The sequence below is a fragment of the Podarcis raffonei genome, chromosome Z, assembly GCF_027172205.1.
Source record: "Podarcis raffonei isolate rPodRaf1 chromosome Z, rPodRaf1.pri, whole genome shotgun sequence".
In the NCBI taxonomy this organism is placed as follows: domain Eukaryota; kingdom Metazoa; phylum Chordata; class Lepidosauria; order Squamata; family Lacertidae; genus Podarcis; species Podarcis raffonei.
The window spans coordinates 302,501-323,789 of record NC_070621.1 but is presented as its reverse complement, the minus strand read 5'-3'; the positions used below and the strand labels follow the sequence as shown (position 1 = coordinate 323,789).

At 43.1% G+C, this 21,289-nt stretch overlaps 1 protein-coding gene across 1 annotated transcript in view; it reads right to left on the bottom strand.

Moving 5' to 3' along the window:
- Window positions 1–11,816: 11,816 nt before the first annotated feature.
- Window positions 11,817–21,289, bottom strand: part of LOC128406928 (protein AMBP-like) — a 17,049-nt gene continuing 7,576 nt past the window's right edge. Inside the window, exons 5-9 of the mRNA XM_053374825.1 lie at window positions 20,607–20,708; window positions 18,398–18,435; window positions 18,167–18,248; window positions 15,582–15,749; window positions 11,817–11,995 (exon numbers count right to left, since the gene is read on the bottom strand). Of these exons, the coding sequence (XP_053230800.1) occupies window positions 11,817–11,995; window positions 15,582–15,749; window positions 18,167–18,248; window positions 18,398–18,435; window positions 20,607–20,708 (569 nt within the window). The remainder of the gene's footprint in view (window positions 11,996–15,581; window positions 15,750–18,166; window positions 18,249–18,397; window positions 18,436–20,606; window positions 20,709–21,289) is intronic.

Here is a 21,289-nt window from a genome sequence, read left to right as displayed (position 1 = left end):
ATTTGCCACCCAAATTCTGAGATTTGCCCCCAAATTCTGAGATTTACCAGCAAATTCTCAGATTTGTCCCCAAATTCAGACATTTGCCAGTAAATTCTGAGATTTGCCACCCAGATTCTGAGATTTGCCACCAAATTCTGAGATTTGCCCCCAAATTCTGAGATTTACCAGCAAATTCTCAGATTTGTCCCCAAATTCAGACATTTGCCAGTAAATTCTGAGATTTGCCACCCAAATTCTGAGATTTGCCCCCAAATTCTGAGATTTACCAGCAAATTCTCAGATTTGTCCCCAAATTCAGACATTTGCCAGTAAATTCTGACATTTACCCCCCAAATTCTGACATTTCCCCCCAAATTCTGACATTTACCCCCCAAATTCTGACATTTCCCCCAAATTCTGACATTTCCCCCCAAAATTCTGACATTTCCCAGCAAATTCTGACATTTCCCAAGAAATTCTAACATTTCCCACCAAATTCTGACATTTCCCAGGAAATTCTGACATTTACCCCCCAAATTCTGAGATTTCCCCCCAAATTCTGAGATTTACCCCCCAAATTCTGACATTTCCCAGGAAATTCTGACATTTCCCCCCAAATTCTGACATTTCCCAGCAAATTCTGACATTTCCCAAGAAATTCTAACATTTCCCACCAAATTCTGACATTTCCCCCCCAAATTCTGACATTTACCCCCAAATTCTGACATTTCCCAAGAAATTCTAACATTTCCCACCAAATTCTGACATTTCCCCCCCAAATTCTGAGATTTCCCCCCAAATTCTGAGATTTACCCCCCAAATTCTGACATTTCCCAGGAAATTCTGACATTTCCCCCCAAATTCTGACATTTCCCAGCAAATTCTGACATTTCCCAAGAAATTCTAACATTTCCCACCAAATTCTGACATTTCCCCCCCAAATTCTGACATTTACCCCCAAATTCTGACATTTCCCAAGAAATTCTAACATTTCCCACCAAATTCTGACATTTCCCCCCCAAATTCTGACATTTACCCCCAAATTCTAAGATTTTGGGGTGGAAAATACCATTTAATGTCTAGAAAAAGGGGGGAAATAATTGGGATTTTTTTTGGAACATACCATTTAATTGGAAATAGGGGGGGAAATCGGAAAATACCATTTAATATCTGTGGAAAATACCATTTAATTGTCTAGAAATGGGGGAAAATATTTGGGTTTTTTGTGGAAAATACCATTTAATGTCTAGAAATGGGGGAAAATATTTGGGTTTTTTGTGGAAAATACCATTTAATGTCTAGAAATGGGGGGAAATATTTGTGGTTTTTTGGAAAATACCATTTAATGTCTAAAAAAGGGGGGGAAATATTTGGATTTTTTGTGGAAAATACCATTTAATGTCTTCAAACGGGTGGAAAATATTTGGAAAATACCATTTAATGTCTAGAAATGGGGGGAAAATATTTGGATTTTTTGTGGAAAATACCATTGAATGTCTTCAAATGGGGGAAAATATTTGGGTTTTTTGTGGAAAATACCATTTAATGTCCTCAAATGGGGGAAAAATATTGCTGGAAAATCCCATTTCATGTCTTCAAACGGGGGTGTTTGTGTGTTTATATATATTATATATGCTAATTACTGTCAATTTAATTGCTGCTCGTCTCCCTCGGACAGGGGAGACCGCCCAAAAAAAATATCCACCACCACCCCCGTTTTCTATAGAGTGGAAAATCCCATTTCTCCCCCCAAAACATCAATCCACACCATTTTCTACTGAATGGAACGTCCCGTTTTCCCCTTGAAAATATGAAATATAGTTATTTTAATAGAGATTTTGTCTGTGTGTCTTTTTCTCATTTTGGGGGGTTTGGGGGTTGGAATGGATGACCTGGGCTGTCAATCATCTTCTGGAATGGTCCACTTTTCGATCGGGGGGGAGGTGGTGGCTGCGGACGCCCGATTGGCTGTCGGGTTCTGGGTTCGAGTTCTGCACGACATGGACCCCCCAAATTCTGACATTTGCTGCCCAAATTCTGAGATTTGCCGCCCAAATTCTGACATTTGCACCCTAATTTCTGAGATTTACCCCAAATTCTGAGATTTTCCCGCAAATTCTGACATTTACCCCCCCAAATTCTGAGGTTTCCCAGCAAATTCTGACATTTGCCGCCCAAATTCTGAGATTTGCCCCCCAAATTCTGACATTTGCACCCTAATTTCTGAGATTTACCCCAAATTCTGAGATTTCCCCGCAAATTCTGACATTTGCACCCTAATTTCTGAGATTTACCCCAAATTCTGAGGTTTCCCAGCAAATTCTGACATTTGCCGCCCAAATTCTGAGATTTCCCAGCAAATTCTGACATTTGCCGCCCAATTTCTGAGATTTGCCGCCCAAATTCTGACATTTGCACCCTAATTTCTGAGATTTACCCCAAATTCTGAGATTTTCCCGCAAATTCTGACATTTACCCCCCAAATTCTGAGGTTTCCCAGCAAATTCTGACATTTGCCGCCCAAATTCTGAGATTTGCCCCCCAAATTCTGACATTTGCACCCTAATTTCTGAGATTTACCCCAAATTCTGAGATTTTCCCACAAATTCTGACATTTACCCCCCAAATTCTGAGGTTTCCCAGCAAATTCTGACATTTGCCACCCAAATTCTGACATTTGCACCCTAATTTCTGAGATTTACCCCAAATTCTGCGATTTCCCCCCAAATTCTGACATTTACCCCCCAAATTCTGAGGTTTCCCAGCAAATTCTGACATTTACCCCCCAAATTCTGAGATTTCCCCCCAAATTCTGACATTTGCCCCCCAAATTCTGAGATTTGCCCCCCAAATTCTGACATTTGCACCCTAATTTCTGAGATTTACCCCAAATTCTGAGATTTTCCTGCAAATTCTGACATTTACCCCCCAAATTCTGAGGTTTCCCAGCAAATTCTGACTTTTGCCGCCCAGATTCTGAGATTTGCCCCCCAAATTCTGACATTTGCACCCTAATTTCTGAGATTTACCCCAAATTCTGAGATTTTCCCGCCAATTCTGACATTTGCCGCCCAAATTCTGAGATTTGCCCCCCAAATTCTGACATTTGCACCCTAATTTCTGAGATTTACCCCAAATTCTGAGATTTTCCCGCAAATTCTGACATTTACCCCCCAAATTCTGAGGTTTCCCAGCAAATTATGAAATTTGCCGCCCAAATTCTGAGATTTGCCCCCCAAATTCTGACATTTGCCCCCCAAATTCTGACATTTCCCAGCAAATTCTGACATTTGCCGCCCAATTTCTGAGATTTGCCGCCCAAATTCTGACATTTGCCCCCAAATTCTGACATTTGCCCCCCAAATTCTGACATTTACCCCCCAAATTCTGAGATTTCTCCCCAAATTCTGAGATTTCCCCCCAAATTCTGACATTTGCCGCCCAAATTCTGAGATTTGCCCCCCAAATTCTGACATTTGCACCCTAATTTCTGAGATTTACCCCAAATTCTGAGATTTTCCCACAAATTCTGACATTTACCCCCCAAATTCTGAGGTTTCCCAGCAAATTCTGACATTTGCCGCCCAAATTCTGAGATTTCCCCCCAGATTCTGAGATTTGCCCCCCAAATTCTGACATTTGCACCCTAATTTCTGAGATTTACCCCAAATTCTGAGATTTTCCCGCCAATTCTGACATTTGCCGCCCAAATTCTGAGATTTGCCCCCCAAATTCTGACATTTGCACCCTAATTTCTGAGATTTACCCCAAATTCTGAGATTTTCCCGCAAATTCTGACATTTACCCCCCAAATTCTGAGGTTTCCCAGCAAATTATGAAATTTGCCGCCCAAATTCTGAGATTTGCCCCCCAAATTCTGACATTTGCCCCCCAAATTCTGACATTTCCCAGCAAATTCTGACATTTGCCGCCCAATTTCTGAGATTTGCCGCCCAAATTCTGACATTTGCCCCCAAATTCTGACATTTGCCCCCAAATTCTGACATTTGCCCCCCAAATTCTGACATTTACCCCCCAAATTCTGAGATTTCTCCCCAAATTCTGAGATTTCCCCCCAAATTCTGACATTTGCCGCCCAAATTCTGAGATTTGCCCCCCAAATTCTGACATTTGCACCCTAATTTCTGAGATTTACCCCAAATTCTGAGATTTTCCCACAAATTCTGACATTTACCCCCCAAATTCTGAGGTTTCCCAGCAAATTCTGACATTTGCCGCCCAAATTCTGAGATTTCCCCCCAAATTCTGACATTTCCCAGCAAATTCTGACATTTGCCACCCAAATTCTGACATTTACCCCCCAAATTCCAACATTTACCCCCCAAATTCCGACATTTACGCCCCGAATTCTGAGATTTCCTCCCAAATTCTGACATTTACCCCCCAAATTCTGAGGTTTCCCAGCAAATTCTGACATTTACCCTCAATTCTGACATTTACCCTCAATTCTGACATTCCCCCCCAAATTCTGACATTTACCCCCCAAATTCCGACATTTCCCAGCAAATTCTGACATTTGCCCCCCAAATTCCGACATTTACCCCCCAAATTCTGACATTTGCCCCCCAAATTCTGACATTTGCCCCCCAAATTCTGACATTTCCCAGCAAATTCTGACATTTGCCCCCCAAATTCTGACATTTGCCCCCCAAATTGCGACATTTACCCCCCAAATTCTGACATTTACCCCCCAAATTGCGACATTTACCCCCCAAATTCTGACATTTCCCAGCAAATTCTGACATTTGCCCCCCAAATTCCGACATTTGCCCCCCAAATTCTGACATTGCCCCCCAAATTCTGACATTTGCCCCCCAAATTCTGACATTTCCCAGCAAATTCTGACATTTGCCCCCAAATTCCGACATTTACCCCCCAAATTCTGACATTTGCCCCCCAAATTCTGACATTTGCCCCCCAAATTCTGACATTTCCCAGCAAATTCTGACATTTGCCCCCCAAATTCTGACATTTACCCCCCAAATTCTGACATTTGCCCCCCAAATTCTGACATTTGCCCCCCAAATTCTGACATTTACCCCCAAATTCTGACATTTGCCCCCCAAATTCTGACATTTACCCCCCAAATTCTGACATTTGCCCCCCAAATTCTGACATTTACCCCCCAAATTCTGACATTTGCCCCCCAAATTCTGACATTTACCCCCCAAATTAATAGGATTCATAGGCTGATATTAGAAGGATTAATAGGCTTCTAATAATCGGATTCATAGGCTGATATTAGAAGGATTAATAGGCTTCTAATAATCGGATTCATAGGCTGATATTAGAAGGATTAATAGGCTTCTAATAATCGGATTCATAGGCTGATATTAGAAGGATTAATAGGCTTCTAATAATCGGATTCATAGGCTGATATTAGAAGGATTAATAGGCTTCTAATAATCGGATTCATAGGCTGATATTAGAAGGATTAATAGGCTTCTAATAATCGGATTCATAGGCTGATATTAGAAGGATTAATAGGCTTCTAATAATCGGATTCATAGGCTGATATTAGAAGGATTAATTGTCTTTTATTAATAGGATCCATCAGCTTCTATTAATAGGATTCATAGGCTCCTATTTAGGATATATAGGCTTCTATTAATAGGATTCATAGGCTGATATTAGAAGGATTAATTGTCTTTTATTAATAGGATCCATCAGCTTCTATTAATAGGATTCATAGGCTCCTATTTAGGATATATAGGCTTCTATTAATAGGATTCATAGGCTGATATTAGCAGGATTAATTGTCTTTTATTAATAGGATTCATCAGCTTCTATTAATAGGATTCATAGGCTGATATTAGAAGGATTCATAGGCTCCTATTAATAGGATTAATAGGCTTCTAATAATCGGATTCATAGGCTGATATTAGAAGGATTAATTGTCTTTTATTAATAGGATTCATCAGCTTCTATTAATAGGATTCATAGGCTCCTATTTAGGATATTTAGGCTTCTATTAATAGGATTCATAGGCTGATATTAGAAGGATTAATAGGCTGATATTAGAAGGATTAATAGGCTTCTAATAATCGGATTCATAGGCTGATATTAGAAGGATTAATAGGCTTCTAATAATCGGATTCATAGGCTGATATTAGAAGGATTAATAGGCTTCTAATAATCGGATTCATAGGCTGATATTAGAAGGATTAATAGGCTTCTAATAATCGGATTCATAGGCTGATATTAGAAGGATTAATTGTCTTTTATTAATAGGATCCATCAGCTTCTATTAATAGGATTCATAGGCTCCTATTTAGGATATATAGGCTTCTATTAATAGGATTCATAGGCTGATATTAGCAGGATTAATTGTCTTTTATTAATAGGATTCATCAGCTTCTATTAATAGGATTCATAGGCTCCTATTTAGGATATTTAGGCTTCTATTAATAGGATTCATAGGCTGATATTAGAAGGATTAATAGGCCTCTAATAATCGGATTCATAGGCTGATATTAGAAGGATTAATTGTCTTTTATTAATAGGATTCATCAGCTTCTATTAATAGGATTCATAGGCTCCTATTTAGGATATTTAGGCTTCTATTAATAGGATTCATAGGCTGATATTAGAAGGATTAATAGGCTGATATTAGAAGGATTAATAGGCTTCTAATAATCGGATTCATAGGCTGATATTAGAAGGATTAATAGGCTTCTAATAATAGGATTCATAGGCTGATATTAGAAGGATTAATTGTCTTTTATTAATAGGATCCATCAGCTTCTATTAATAGGATTCATAGGCTGATATTAGAAGGATTAATAGGCTTCTAATAATCGGATTCATAGGCTGATATTAGAAGGATTAATAGGCTTCTAATAATAGGATTCATAGGCTGATATTAGAAGGATTAATTGTCTTTTATTAATAGGATTCATCAGCTTCTATTAATAGGATTCATAGGCTCCTATTTAGGATATTTAGGCTTCTATTAATAGGATTCATAGGCTGATATTAGAAGGATTAATAGGCTGATATTAGAAGGATTAATAGGCTTCTAATAATCGGATTCATAGGCTGATATTAGAAGGATTAATAGGCTTCTAATAATAGGATTCATAGGCTGATATTAGAAGGATTAATAGGCTTCTAATAATCGGATTCATAGGCTGATATTATAAGGATTAATAGGCTTCTATTAATAGGATTCATAGGCTGATATTAGAAGGATTAATTGTCTTTTATTAATAGGATTCATCAGCTTCTATTAATCAGATTCCTAGGCTCCTATTAGAATTATTAATTGGCTATTAATCAGATTCCTAGGCTCCTATTAGAATTATTAATTGGCTATTAATCTGATTCCTAGGCTCCTATTAGAATTATTAATTGGCTATTAATCAGATTCCTAGGCTCCTAATAATTGGAGTCATACGCTCCTATTAGAAGGATTAATTGGCTATTAATCAGATTCCTAGGCTCCTAATAATTGGAGTCATACGCTCCTATTAGCAGGATTAATTGGCTATTAATCAGATTCCTAGGCTCCTAATAATTGGAGTCATACGCTCCTATTAGAAGGATTAATTGGCTATTAATCAGATTCCTAGGCTCCTAATAATTGGAGTCATACGCTCCTATTAGAATTATATATTGGCTATTAATCAGATTCATAGGCTCCTAATAATTGGACTCATACGCTCCTATTAGAAGGATTAATTGGCTATTAATCAGATTCCTAGGCTCCTATTAGATTATTAATTGGCTATTAATCAGATTCCTAGGCTCCTATTAGAGTTATTAATTGGCTATTAATCAGATTCCTAGCCTCCTATTAGAGTTATTAATTGGCTATTAATCAGATTCCTAGGCTCCTAATAATTGGAGTCATACGCTCCTATTAGAATTATTAATTGGCTATTAATCAGATTCCTAGGCTCCTAATAATTGGAGTCATACGCTCCTATTAGCAGGATTAATTGGCTATTAATAAGATTCCTAGGCTCCTAATAGAATTAATTATTAATTATTATTATTAATTATTAATTATTAATTATTAATCAGATTCCTCGCCTCCTCTTAGAAAACGCTCCGTTTAGATAATTAAGACCCCCTCCTTTGAAGAAATGGAACGCTTCGTTTAGATAATTGGGGCCAAAACGCCGCCTTTATTGATTTATTGATCCGCATTGATTGACAAGTCGGGGTTGCGGGTTCGAGAGGCGCCAGGTGACCTCAGGGCGCCGTCAGACGCAGGAAGTCGTCGTCGCCTAATGAGGAGAAACGAGGAGACATTGATTAATCATGGTAATATTAATATTAATAATATTAATAATAATATTATTAATAGTATTAATAATATTAATAATAATATTCATATTGACAATAATAATAATAGTAGTAGTAGTAATAGATTCAATAGCCGTGTTGTCCTTGACGCAGTCGCAATATAATAATGACGATGATTATAATAATAATAATAATAATAATAATAATAATAATAATATTTATACTCTATTACCCATAATATTTTAATAATAATAATAATAATAATAATAATAATATTGATAATAATAATAGTAGTAGTAATAGATTCAATAGCCGTGTTGTCCTTGACGCAGTCGAAATGTAATAATGACGATGATGATGATGATGATATTAATAGTAATAGTAATAATAATAATAATAATAATAATAATAATAATAATAATTTAATAATAATAATATTTATACCCTGATAGCAATAATGGTATTTTAATAATAATAATAATAATAATAATAATAATAATAATAATAATAATAATATCCTATTACCCATAATATTTTAATAATAATAATAATAATAATAATAATAATAATAATAATAATAATAATAATAAATTAATAATAATAATATTTATACCCTGATAGCAATAATGGTATAATAATAATAATAATAATAATAATAATAATAATAATAATAATAATAATAATAGCAGCTTGATTTTGGTAATCTTTCAGCGATGAGTAGAACCTTTTTTCCTTGACCTTTATTTAATGCAATACAATTTAATATAATAATAATAATAAATAAATAATAATAATAATAATAATAATAATAATAATAATAATAATAAAAAATTAATAATAATAATATTTATACCCTGATAGCAATAATGGTATTTTAATAACAATAACAATAATAATAATAATAATAATAATAATAATAATAATAATAATAATATTTATACCGTATTACCCATAATATTTTAATAATAATAATAATAATAATAATAATAATAATAATAATAATAGCAGCAGCAGCTTGATTTTGGTAATCTTTCAGCGATGAGTAGAACCTTTTTTCCTTCACCTTTATTTAATGCAATACAATTTAATATAATAATAATAATAAATAAATAAATAATAATAGTAATAATAGTAGTAATTAATAATAATAATAATAATAATAATAATAATAATAATAATAATAAACTTCCTTTTCGTAATCTTTCAGCGATGAGGACTAGAACCTTTTCCCGTAATAATAATAATAATAATAATAATAGTAGTAGTAATAATAATAGTAATAGTAATAGTAATAATAAATAAATAATAGTAACAATAGTAATAATAATAGTAATAAATAAAGAATAAATAAAGAATAAATAAATAATCTTTCAGCGATGAGGACTAGAACCTTTTCCCGTAATAATAATAATAATAATACTAATAATAATAGTAATAATAAATAAATAAATAAAGAATAATATTAATAATAATTAATAATAATAATAATTAATAATCCTCATTAATCCTACCTTCGGGCAGCACCCCGCAGTACTCCTTGCACTCCTTCTCCAGGTAGAACTTGCTGGCATTGGCGAGGAGGACTAGAACCTCCCCAATAATCTTAATATTATTATTATTATTATTATTATTGTTGTTGTTGTTGTTGTTGTTGTTGTTGTTATTATTATTATTAATTAATAATCCTCATTAATCCTACCTTCCGGCAGGACCCCGCAGTACTCCTTGCACTCCTTCTTGTTGGCCTTGGCGAGGAGGACTAAAACCTTCTCCCCAATAATAATAATAATAATAATAATAATAATAATAATAATAAAATAATAATAATAATTAATTATCCTAATTAATCCTACCTTCAGACAGGACCCCTTGCACTCCTTCTCCAGGTAGAACTTGGCGTTTGCGAGGACTAAAACCTTCTCCCCAATAATTTAATAATAATAATAATAATAATAATAAATAATAATAATAATAATAATAATAATAATAATAATAATAATAAATCCTAATAATAATCCTCATTAATCCTACCTTCGGCCAGGACCCCGCAGTACTCCTTGCACTCCTTCTCCAGGTAGAACTTGTTGGCGTTGGTGAGGAGGACTAGAACCTTCTCCCCAATAATCTTAATATTATTATTATTAATAAGGACTAGAACCTTTTCCCCTAATAATAATAGTAATAAATAATAATAATAATAATAATAATAATAATAAACTTCCTTCTTGTAATCTTTGAGCGATGAGGACTAGAACCTTTTCCCGTAATAATAATAATAATAATAATAAATAATAGTAATAATAAGTAATAATAATAATAATAATAATAATAATAATAATAATAATAATAAACTTCCTTTTCGTAATCTTTCAGCGATGAGGACTAGAACCTTTTCCCGTAGTAATAATAATAATAATAATAGTAATAATAATAATAGTAATAAATAATAAATAATAATAATAAATAAAGAATAATAATAATTAATAATCCTAATTAATCCTACCTTCCGGCAGGACCCCTTGCACTCCTCCTCCAGGTAGAACTTGTTGGCGTTGGCGAGGAGGACTAGAACCTTCTCCCCAATAATCTTAATATTATTATTATTCTTATTATTCTTATTACTATTATTACTATTATTATTATTATTAATTAATAATAATTAATAATCCTAATTAATCCTACCTTCCGGCAGGACCCCTTGCACTCCTCCTCCAGGTAGAACTTGTTGGCGTTGGCGAGGAGGACTAGAACCTTCTCCCCAATAATCTTAATATTATTATTATTCTTATTATTCTTATTACTATTATTACTATTATTATTATTATTAATTAATAATAATTAATAATCCTAATTAACCCTACCTTCCGGCAGGACCCCTTGCACTCCTCCTCCAGGTAGAACTTGTTGGCGTTGGCGAGGAGGACTAGAACCTTCTCCCCAATAATCTTAATATTATTATTATTCTTATTATTCTTATTACTATTATTACTATTATTATTATTATTAATTAATAATAATTAATAATCCTAATTAATCCTACCTTCCGGCAGGACCCCTTGCACTCCTCCTCCAGGTAGAACTTGTTGGCGTTGGCGAGGAGGACTAGAACCTTCTCCCCAATAATCTTAATATTATTATTATTCTTATTATTCTTATTACTATTATTACTATTATTATTATTATTAATTAATAATAATTAATAATCCTAATTAACCCTACCTTCCGGCAGGACCCCTTGCACTCCTCCTCCAGGTAGAACTTGTTGGCGTTGGCGAGGAGGACTAGAACCTTCTCCCCAATAATCTTAATATTATTATTATTCTTATTATTCTTATTACTATTATTACTATTATTATTATTATTAATTAATAATAATTAATAATCCTAATTAATCCTACCTTCCGGCAGGACCCCTTGCACTCCTCCTCCAGGTAGAACTTGTTGGCGTTGGCGAGGAGGACTAGAACCTTCTCCCCAATAATCTTAATATTATTATTATTCTTATTATTCTTATTACTATTATTACTATTATTATTATTAATAATTAATAATAATTAATAATCCTAATTAACCCTACCTTCGTTCAGGACCCCGCAGTACTCCTTGCACTCCTTCTCCAGGTAGAACTTGTTGGCGTTTTCCCCGCAGCCCCGGAAAGTGACGCAGGCGCCACGCGAGGCGTCAAAGGCCCAGAAGCTTGACGGACAGGGGCCTCCGGGGGTGATTGGCAGGCGGCAGGCGGCTGGGGGAGAGGAGAGGAGAGTTGGGGGAGAGGTTGCTAGAGAGGCGGAAGGGGAAGGGGAAGTGGGAGGAAGAGGAAGTTGGGGAGAGGTTCCTAGAGAGGCTGAAGAGGAAGGGGAAGTGGGAGGGAGTTGAAGTGGGAGGAAGAGGAAGTGGGAGCCAGAGGAAGTGGGAGCCGGAGGAAGAGGAAGTGGGAGCTGGAGGAAGTGGGAGCCGGAGGAAGTGGGAGACAAGGAAGAGGAAGTTGGGGAGAGGTTGCTAGAGAGGGTGAAGAGGAAGGGGAAGTGGGGGGAAGAGGAAGTTGGGGAGAGGGAGGAAGAGGAAGTGGGAGGGAGTTGGGGAGAGGTTGCTAGAGATGCTGAAGAGGAAGGGGAAGTGGGGGGGAGAGGAAGTGGGAGGAAGAGGGAGGAAGAGGAAGTGGGAGGGAGTTGAAGTGGGAGGAAGAGGGAGGAAGAGGAAGTGGGAGCCGGAGGAGGCGGAAGTTGGGGGGACGTTCCTAGAGAGGCTCAGGAGGAAGTGGGAGCCAGAGGAAGAGGAAGTTGGGGAGAGGTTCCTAGAGAGGATCCGGGGGGGGGAGAGGGAGGGAGAGGAAGTGGGAGGGAGTTGAAGTGGGAGGAAGAGGAAGGGGGAGCCGGAGGAAGAGGAAGTGGGAGCCGGAGGAAGTGGGAGACGAAGGAAGAGGAAGTGGGAGACGGAGGAAGAGGAAATGGGAGCTGGAGGAAGAGGAAGTTGGAGAGACTCTGGGGGAAGAGGAAGTGGCAGCCAGAGGAAGAGGAAGTGGGAGCCGGAGGAGGAGGAAGTGGGAGCTGGAGGAAGAGGAAGTGGGAGCCGGAGGAAGAGGAAGTGGGAGCCGGAGGAAGACGAAGTCAAAGCTGGAGGAAGAGAAAGTGGGAGCCAGAGGAAGTGGGAGACAAGGAAGAGGAAGTTGGGGAGTTGTTCCTACAGAGTTGGGGAGAAAGTTGGGGAGAAGTAGAGAGGCTCTCGGAGGAAGTGGGAGGGGTAGAAGAGGAAGTTGGGGGAAGAGGAAGTGGGGGAGAGGTTGCTAGAGAGGCTCAGGAGGAAGCGGGGGAAACGTTGCTAGAGAGGGTGAAGGGGAAGGGGAAGTGGGGGGGAGAGGAATTTGGGGGAGGGAGGAAGAGGAAGTGGGAGGAAGTTGAAGTGGGAGGAAGAGGAAGTGGGAGCCGGATGAAGAGGAAGTGGGAGCTGGAGGAAGAGGAAGTGGGAGACGGAGGAAGAGGAAGTGGGAGCTGGAGGAAGTGGGAGCCAGAGGAAGTGGGAGCCGGAGGAAGAGGAAGTGGGAGCTGGAGGAAGTGGGAGACAAGTAAGAGGAAGTTGGGGAGTTGTTCCTACAGAGGCTCCGGAGGAAGAGGAAGTGGGAGTCAGAGGAAGAGGAAGTGGGAGCTGGAGGAAGAGGAAGTGGGAGCCGGAGGAAGGAAGTGGGAGCTGGAGGAATTGGGAGCCAGAGGAAGTGGGAGCCGGAGGAAGAGGAAGTGGGAGCTGGAGGAAGTGGGAGACAAGGAAGAGGAAGTTGGGGAGTTGTTCCTACAGAGGCTCCGGGGGAAGAGGAAGTGGGAGGAAGAGAAAGTTGGGGAGAGGTTCCTAGAGAGGATCCGGGGGGGAGAAGGAGGAAGAGGAAGTGGGAGGGAGTTGAAGTGGGAGGAAGAGGAAGTGGGAGCCAGAGGAAGAGGAAGTTGGGGAGAAGTAGAGAGGCTCTGGGAGGAAGTGGGAGGGGTAGAAGAGGAAGTGGGGGGAGAGGAAGTGGGGGAGAGGTTCCTAGAGAGGATCCGGGGGGGAGAGGGAGGAAGAGGAAGTGGGAGGAAGTTGAAGTGGGAGGAAGAGGAAGTGGGAGACAAGGAAGAGGAAGTTGGGGAGAAGAGGAAGTGGGGGAGAGGTTGCTAGAGGGGCTGAAGAGGAAGGGGAAGTGGGGGGGAGAGGAAGGTGGGGAGAGGTTCCTAGAGAGGCTGAAGAGGAAGGGGAAGTGGGGGGGAGAGGAAGTGGGGGAGAGGTTCCTAGAGAGGATCCGGGGGGGAGAGGGAGGAAGAGGAAGTGGGAGGAAGTTGAAGTGGGAGGAAGAGGAAGTGGGAGCCAGAGGAAGTGGGAGCCGGAGGAAGAGGAAGTGGGAGCCAGAGGAAGAGGAAGTTGGGGAGAAAGTTGGGGAGAAGTAGAGAGGCTCTGGGAGGAAGTGGGAGGGCTAGAAGAGGAAGTGGAAGCCAGAGGAAGTGGGAGACAAGGAAGAGGAAGTGGGAGCCAGAGGAAGAGGAAGTGGGAGCCGGAGGAGGAGGAAGTGGGAGCTGGAGGAAGAGGAAGTGGGAGCCGGAGGAAGAGGAAGTGGGAGCCGGAGGAAGACGAAGTCGAAGCTGGAGGAAGAGAAAGTGGGAGCCAGAGGAAGTGGGAGACAAGGAAGAGGAAGTTGGGGAGTTGTTCCTACAGAGTTGGGGAGAAAGTTGGGGAGAAGTAGAGAGGCTCTCGGAGGAAGTGGGAGGGGTAGAAGAGGAAGTTGGGGGGAAGAGGAAGTGGGGGAGAGGTTGCTAGAGAGGCTCAGGAGGAAGCGGGGGAAACGTTGCTAGAGAGGGTGAAGAGGAAGGGGAAGTGGGGGGAGAGGAAGTTGGGGAGAGGGAGGAAGAGGAAGTGGGAGGAAGTTGAAGTGGGAGGAAGAGGAAGTGGGAGCCGGAGGAAGTGGGAGCTGGAGGAAGAGGAAGTGGGAGCCGGATGAAGAGGAAGTGGAAGCCAGAGGAAGTGGGAGACAAGGAACAGGAAGTTGGGGAGAGGAAATTGGGGAGAAAGTTGGGGAGAAATAGAGAGGCTCTGGGAGGAAGTGGGAGGGCGTAGAAGAGGAAGTTGGGGGGAAGAGGAAGTGGGGGAGAGGTTACTAGAGAGGCTCAGGGGGAAGTGGGGGAAACGTTCCTAGAGAGGCTGAAGAGGAAGGGGAAGTGGGGGGAAGAGGAAGTTGGGGGGAGGGAGGAAGAGGAAGTGGGAGGAAGTTGAAGTGGGAGGAAGAGGAAGTGGGAGCCGGAGGAAGAGGAAGTGGGAGCTGGAGGAAGAGGAAGTGGAAGCCAGAGGAAGTGGGAGACAAGGAAGAGGAAGTTGGGGAGTTGTTCCTACAGAGGCTCCGGAGGAAGAGGAAGTTGGGGAGAAATAGAGAGGCTCTGGGAGGAAGTGGGAGGGGTAGAAGAGGAAGTTGGGGGGAAGAGGAAGTGGGAGGAAGAGGAAGTTGGTGAGAGGTACCTAGAGAGGCTGTGGGGGGGGAGAGGAGGTGGGAGGAAGAGGAAGTGGGGGGAGAGGAAGTTGGGGAGAGGAAGTTGGGGAGAAGTAGAGAGGCTAAAGAGGAAGTGGGAGTCGGAGGAAGAGGAAGTTGGGGAGACTCCGGGGGAAGTGGAATTGGGAGCCAGAGGAAGTGGGAGCCGGAGGAAGGGGAAGTTGGGGAGGAAGTTGGGGAGAAGGAGAGAGGCCCCAGAGGAAGAGGAAGTGGGAGCCGGAGGAAGAGGAAGTTGGGTATACGTTCTTAGAGAGGAAGTGGGAGCCGGAGGCAGAGGAAGTTGGTTGAGCCCTTCCTAGAGCGTCCCCCCACCACAGGAAGCGGCACCCACCTTCGGTCCGGCAGGTCTGCAGACACGCCCGTTCGGACAGGAAGCGGTTGGCGTTGCCCAGGCAACCGCCGTACAGGAAGCTCTGGCAGGAGCGGGCGCTGGCGTTGTAGAAGAAGCGCAACTCGGCGCCCAGGCAGGGGCCGGCGTCCCGGGGCAGCTGGCAGTCGGCTGGAGAGGAAGAGGAAGTGGGAAGCGGGGGGACTTCCTGCCGCGGGGAAGGGAGCAGGGAGAGGCTGGGGAACTGCCTGCCTCATGGGAAACTAAGCGCATAAGTAGCATGTGAAATCTGGGGAACTCCCCGCCTCATGAAAGGAAGCAGGCAGGGGAAGGGGAAGGAAGTCTGAACCTGGGGAACTTCCTGCCTCATGAGAAGTAGCAGGAAGAGGCTGGGGAACTCCCTGCCTCATGAATGCAGAATCTGTAGAACTCCCTGCCTAAGTAACGTGAAAAATCTGAGGAACTCCCTGCCTCATGAAAGGTACCTAACCCTAACCCCAACTCTAACTCCCTGCCTCATGAGAAGTAGCATCTAAAATCTGTGCATGCAGAATCTGGGGAACTCCCTGCCTCATGAGAAGTAGCAGGCGGAGTCTGAGGAACTCCCCGCATTGTGAAATGTAGCAGGCAGAATGTGAGGAACTCCCTGCCGAAGTACAATGCGGAATCTGGGGAACTCCCTGCCTCATGAATGCAGAATCTGTAGAACTCCCTGCCTAAGTAACGTGAAAAATCTGAGGGGAACTCCCTGCCTCATGAGAAGTAGCATCTAAAATCTGTGCATGGAGAATCTGGGGAACTCCCTGCCTCATGAGAAGTAACTTGCAAGGAAATCTAAATCAGGGAAATCCTAGACTAATTGCATGTGAAATCTGGGGAACTCCCTGCCTCATGAAAAGTAGCAGGAAGAATCTGAGGAACTCCCTGCCTAAGTACAATGTGCAATCTAGGGAACTCCCTGCCTCATGAAAGGTAGCATGTGGGAAAAGGAAATCTAAATCTGGGGAACTCCCCGCCTCATGAAAAGTAGCAGGCAGAGTCTGGGGAACTCCCTGCATGGTGAAATGGAGCAGGCAGAGGCTGGGGAACTCCCTGCCTCATGAGAAGGAGCAGGAAGACTCTAAGGAACTCCCTGCATCGTGAAAAGTAGCAGGCAGAGTCTGGGGAACTCCCTGCCTCATGAGAAGGAGCAGGAAGACTCTAAGGAACTCCCTGCATCGTGAAAAGTAGCAGGCAGAGTCTGGGGAACTCCCTGCCTCATGAGAAGGAGCAGGAAGACTCTAAGGAACTCCCTGCATCGTGAAAAGTAGCAGGCAGAGTCTGGGGAACTCCCTGCCTCATGAAAGGTAGCAGGCAGAGTCTTGTCCTTGAGGAGCTGGCAGTCCGCTTGCGGGGAAAGGAGAAGGGAAATGTGAATCTGAGGAACTCCCTGCCTCATGAGAAGTAGCATGTGAAATCTGACTAAGGAACGTGCGAAATCTGTGGAACTCCCTGCCTCATGAAAAGTAGCAGGCAGAGTCTGGGGAACTCCCTGCCTAAGTACAATGTGCAATCTAGGGAACTCCCTGCCTCATGAGAAGTAACAGGCAGAATCTGACTAAGTAGCGTGCGAAATCTGGGGAACTCCCTGCCTCATGAGAAGTAGCAGGCAGAGTCTGGGGAACTCCCTGCCTCATGGGAAACTCAACGCATAGGTAGAATGTGAAATCTGGGGAACTCCCTGCCTCATGAAAGGTAGCAGGCAGAATCTTGTCCTTGAGGAGCTGGCAGTCCGCTTGCGGGGAAAGGAGAAGGGAAATGTGAATCTGAGGAACTCCCCGCCTCATGAGAAGCAGCAGGCAGAGTCTGGGGAACTCCCTGCCTAAGTACAATGTGCAATCTGGGGAACTCCCTGCCTCATGAAAGGTAGCAGGCAGAGTCTGGGGAACTCCCTGCCTCATGGGAAACTAAGCGCATAAGTAGCATGTGAAATCTGGGGAACTCCCTGCCTCATGAAAGGTAGCAGGCAGGGAAAGGAAAAGGAAATCTAAATCTGGGGAACTCCCCGCCTCATGAATGCAGAATCTGTAGAACTCTCTGCCTAAGTAGCAGGCGGAATCTGGGGAACTCCCCGCCTCATGAGAAGTAGCATGCGAAATCTGACTAAGCGGCGTGCGAAATCTGGGGAACTCCCTGCCTCATGAGAAGTAGCAGGAAGAGTCTGGGGAACTCCCTGCCTCATGGGAAACTAAGCGCATAAGTAGCATGTGAAATCTGGGGAACTCCCCGCATTGTGAAAGGTAGCAGGCAGAATCTGGGGAACTCCCTGCCTAAATAGAATGTGAAATCTGGGGAACTCCCCGCCTCATGAGAAGTAGCGTGCGAGATCTGACTAAGTAGTGTGCAAAATCTCTGGAACTCCCTGCCTCATGAAAAGTAGCAGGCACAGTCTGGGGAACTCCCTGCCACATGAGAAGTAGCTAGCGGGGAAAGGGAAAGGAAATCTAAATCTGGGGAACTCCCTGCCTCATGAGAAGCAGCGTGCGAAATCTGACTAAGGAACGTGCGAAATCTGGGGAACTCCCTGCCTCATGAGACGCAGCACCCACCTTCCTTGACGTCCGGGAACGCGGGTGCGAATCCGTCGGCCGAGCCTTCTTCCTCGAACAAGGGGGTCCTGCGCACCCTCTCCTGGAAAACAGGGCGGGTGCGAGATCGAAACGTGGGAACGTGCAACACGGGTGTCAGAAGTGGGGGAACGGATGATTATTATTAGGGGGTGGCCATGGCACCCCAGGGTCCCATGGTGCAACGGGGGTCCCCTTGGGGGGGTCACTTACCTGGGGCGCATCTTGGGCCTTGGGCGGGACGCACTCCCCTGAGGAAAGAGAGAAGGGATGTGAACCTGGGTTTCGGGGTGGTGTCAGAAACGTGGGAACGTGCGACATTGGTGCAAGAAATGTGAAAATGTGTGACACGGGTGCAAGAAATGTGAGAATGTGTGACATTGGTGCAAGAAATGTGAAAGTGTGCAACACTGGTGCAAGAAATGTGAAAATGTGCAACACTGGTGCAAGAAATGTGAGAATGTGCAACATTGGTGTCAGAAGTGTGGGAACGCGCAAGACTGGTGCAAGAAATGTGAAAATGTGCAGCACTGGTGCAAGAAATGCGAAAATGTGCAACACTGGTGCAAGAAATGTGAAAGTGTGTGACACTGGTGCAAGAAATGTGAGAATGTGCGACATTGGTGCAAGAAATGTGAAAGTGTGCAACACTGGTGCAAGAAATGTGAAAATGTGCAACACTGGTGCAAGAAATGTGAGAATGTGCAACATTGGTGTCAGAAGTGTGGGAACGCGCAAGACTGGTGCAAGAAATGTGAAAATGTGCAGCACTGGTGCAAGAAATGCGAAAATGTGCAACACTGGTGCAAGAAATGTGAAAGTGTGCGACACTGGTGCAAGAAATGTGAAAATGTGCAACACTGGTGCAAGAAATGTGAGAATGTGCAACATTGGTGTCAGAAGTGTGGGAACGCGCAAGACTGGTGCAAGAAATGTGAAAATGTGCAGCACTGGTGCAAGAAATGTGAAAATGTGCAGCACTGGTGCAAGAAATGTGAAAATGTGCAACACTGGTGCAAGAAATGTGAAAATGTGCAACACTGGTGTCAGAAGTGTGGGAACGTGCAACACTGGTGCAAGAAATGTGAAAATGTGCGACACTGGTGCAAGAAATGTGAAAATGTGCAACATTGGTGTCAGAAGTGTGGGAACGTGCAACACTGGTGCAAGAAATGTGAAAATGTGCAACATTGGTGTCAGAAGTGTGGGAACGCGCAACACTGGTGCAATAAATGTGCAACACTGGTGCAAGAAATGCGAAAATGTGCAACACTGGTGCAAGAAATGTGAAAGTGTGTGACACTGGTGCAAGAAATGTGAGAATGTGCGACACTGGTGCAAGAAATGTGAAAGTGTGCAGCACTGGTGCAAGAAATGTGAAAATGTGCAACACTGGTGCAAGAAATGTGAGAATGTGCAACATTGGTGTCAGAAGTGTGGGAACGCGCAAGACTGGTGCAAGAAATGTGAAAATGTGCAGCACTGGTGCCAGAAATGTGAAAATGCGCAACACTGGTGCCAGAAATGTGAAAATGTGCAACACTGGTGCAAGAAATGTGAAAATGTGCAACACTGGTGCGGGAAATGTGAAAATGTGCAACACTGGTGCAAGAAATGTGAAAATGTGCAACATTGGTGTCAGAAGTGTGGGAACGTGCAACACTGGTGCAAGAAATGTGAAAATGTGCAACATTGGTGTCAGAAGTGTGAGAAAGTGCGACATTGGTGTCAGAAATGTGCGAATGTGCGACATTGGTGTCAGAAGTGTGAGAAAGTGCGACATTGGTGTCAATAACGTGCGAATGTGCAAGACTGGTGTCAGAAATCTTTGAATGTGCGACACCGGTGTCAGAAGTGTGCAACATCAGTGTCAGAAGTGTGCAACACCGGTGTCAGAAGTGTGCGACATTGAAGTCAGAAGTGTGCAGCATTGGTGTCCTAAGAGTGAGAATGTGCAACATGGGTGTCAGAAGTGTGCAACATTGGTGTCCAAAAGGTGGGAACATGCGACATTGGTGTCTAAAATGTGCGGATGTGAAACATTGGTGTCTGAAACGTGGGAATGTGCAACACTGGTTTCAGAAACATGTGGATGTGCAACATCGGTGTCAGAAGTGTGAGAAAGTGCGCCGTTGGTGTCAATAACGTGCGAATATGCAAGACTGGTGTCAGAAATCTTTGAATGTGCAACATTGGTGTCAGAAACTTGGGAACGTGCAACAGAAGTGCGCGACACCGGTGTCAGAAGTGTGCAACACCGGTGTCAGAAGTGTGCAACATTGGTGTCCAAAACGCGGGAACATGCGACATTGGTGTCTAAAACGTGCAAATGTGCAACAGTAGTGCCAGAAGTGTGACAATGTGCAACACGGGTGTCAGAAACGTGCGAATCCGTGAAATTCGAACCCGCCCCACCACTCACCTTGGTTGCTCAGGACAAAGATGGCCTCCTCTGGGATCCCCAGTGCAAGGGCCCGCCGCCGGAAGTCCTCCACCAGGTCCTCCCTCACCACCGGGGTCCGTCCTGCGAGGAGAGACACGGGTCATAGAGAGGGAAGGGACCATAGAGAGGGAACGGATCATAGAGAGGGAAGGGGCCCTCCAGGCGGTTCTTAGGGGACCATAGAGAGGGAAGGGGCCTCTCTAGGTCCTCCAGGTAATTTTTTAGGGGGCCATAGAGAGGGAAGGGGCCTCTCTAGTTCCTCCAAGTGGTTATTAAGGGACCATAGAGAGGGAAGGGGGCCTCTCTAGGTCATCCAGCCTGACCCCCTTGCAAGGGACCATAGAGAGGGAAGGGGCTTCTCCATGTGGTTACTAGCGGACCATAGAGAAGGAAGGGGCCTCTCTAGATCCTCCAAGTGGTTATTAGAGGATCATAGAGAGGGAAGGGGGCCTCTCTAGGTCTTCCAGGTAGTTTTTAGGGGGCCATAGAGAGGGAAGGGGCCTCTCTAGGTCCTCCAGGTAGTTTATAGGGGACCATAGAGAGGGAAGGAGCCTCTCTAGTTCCTCCAAGTGGTTATTAAGGGATCATAGAGAGGGAAGGGGCCTCTAGGTCCTCCAAGTGGTTATTAGGGGACCATAGAGAGGTAAGTGGCCTCTCTTGGT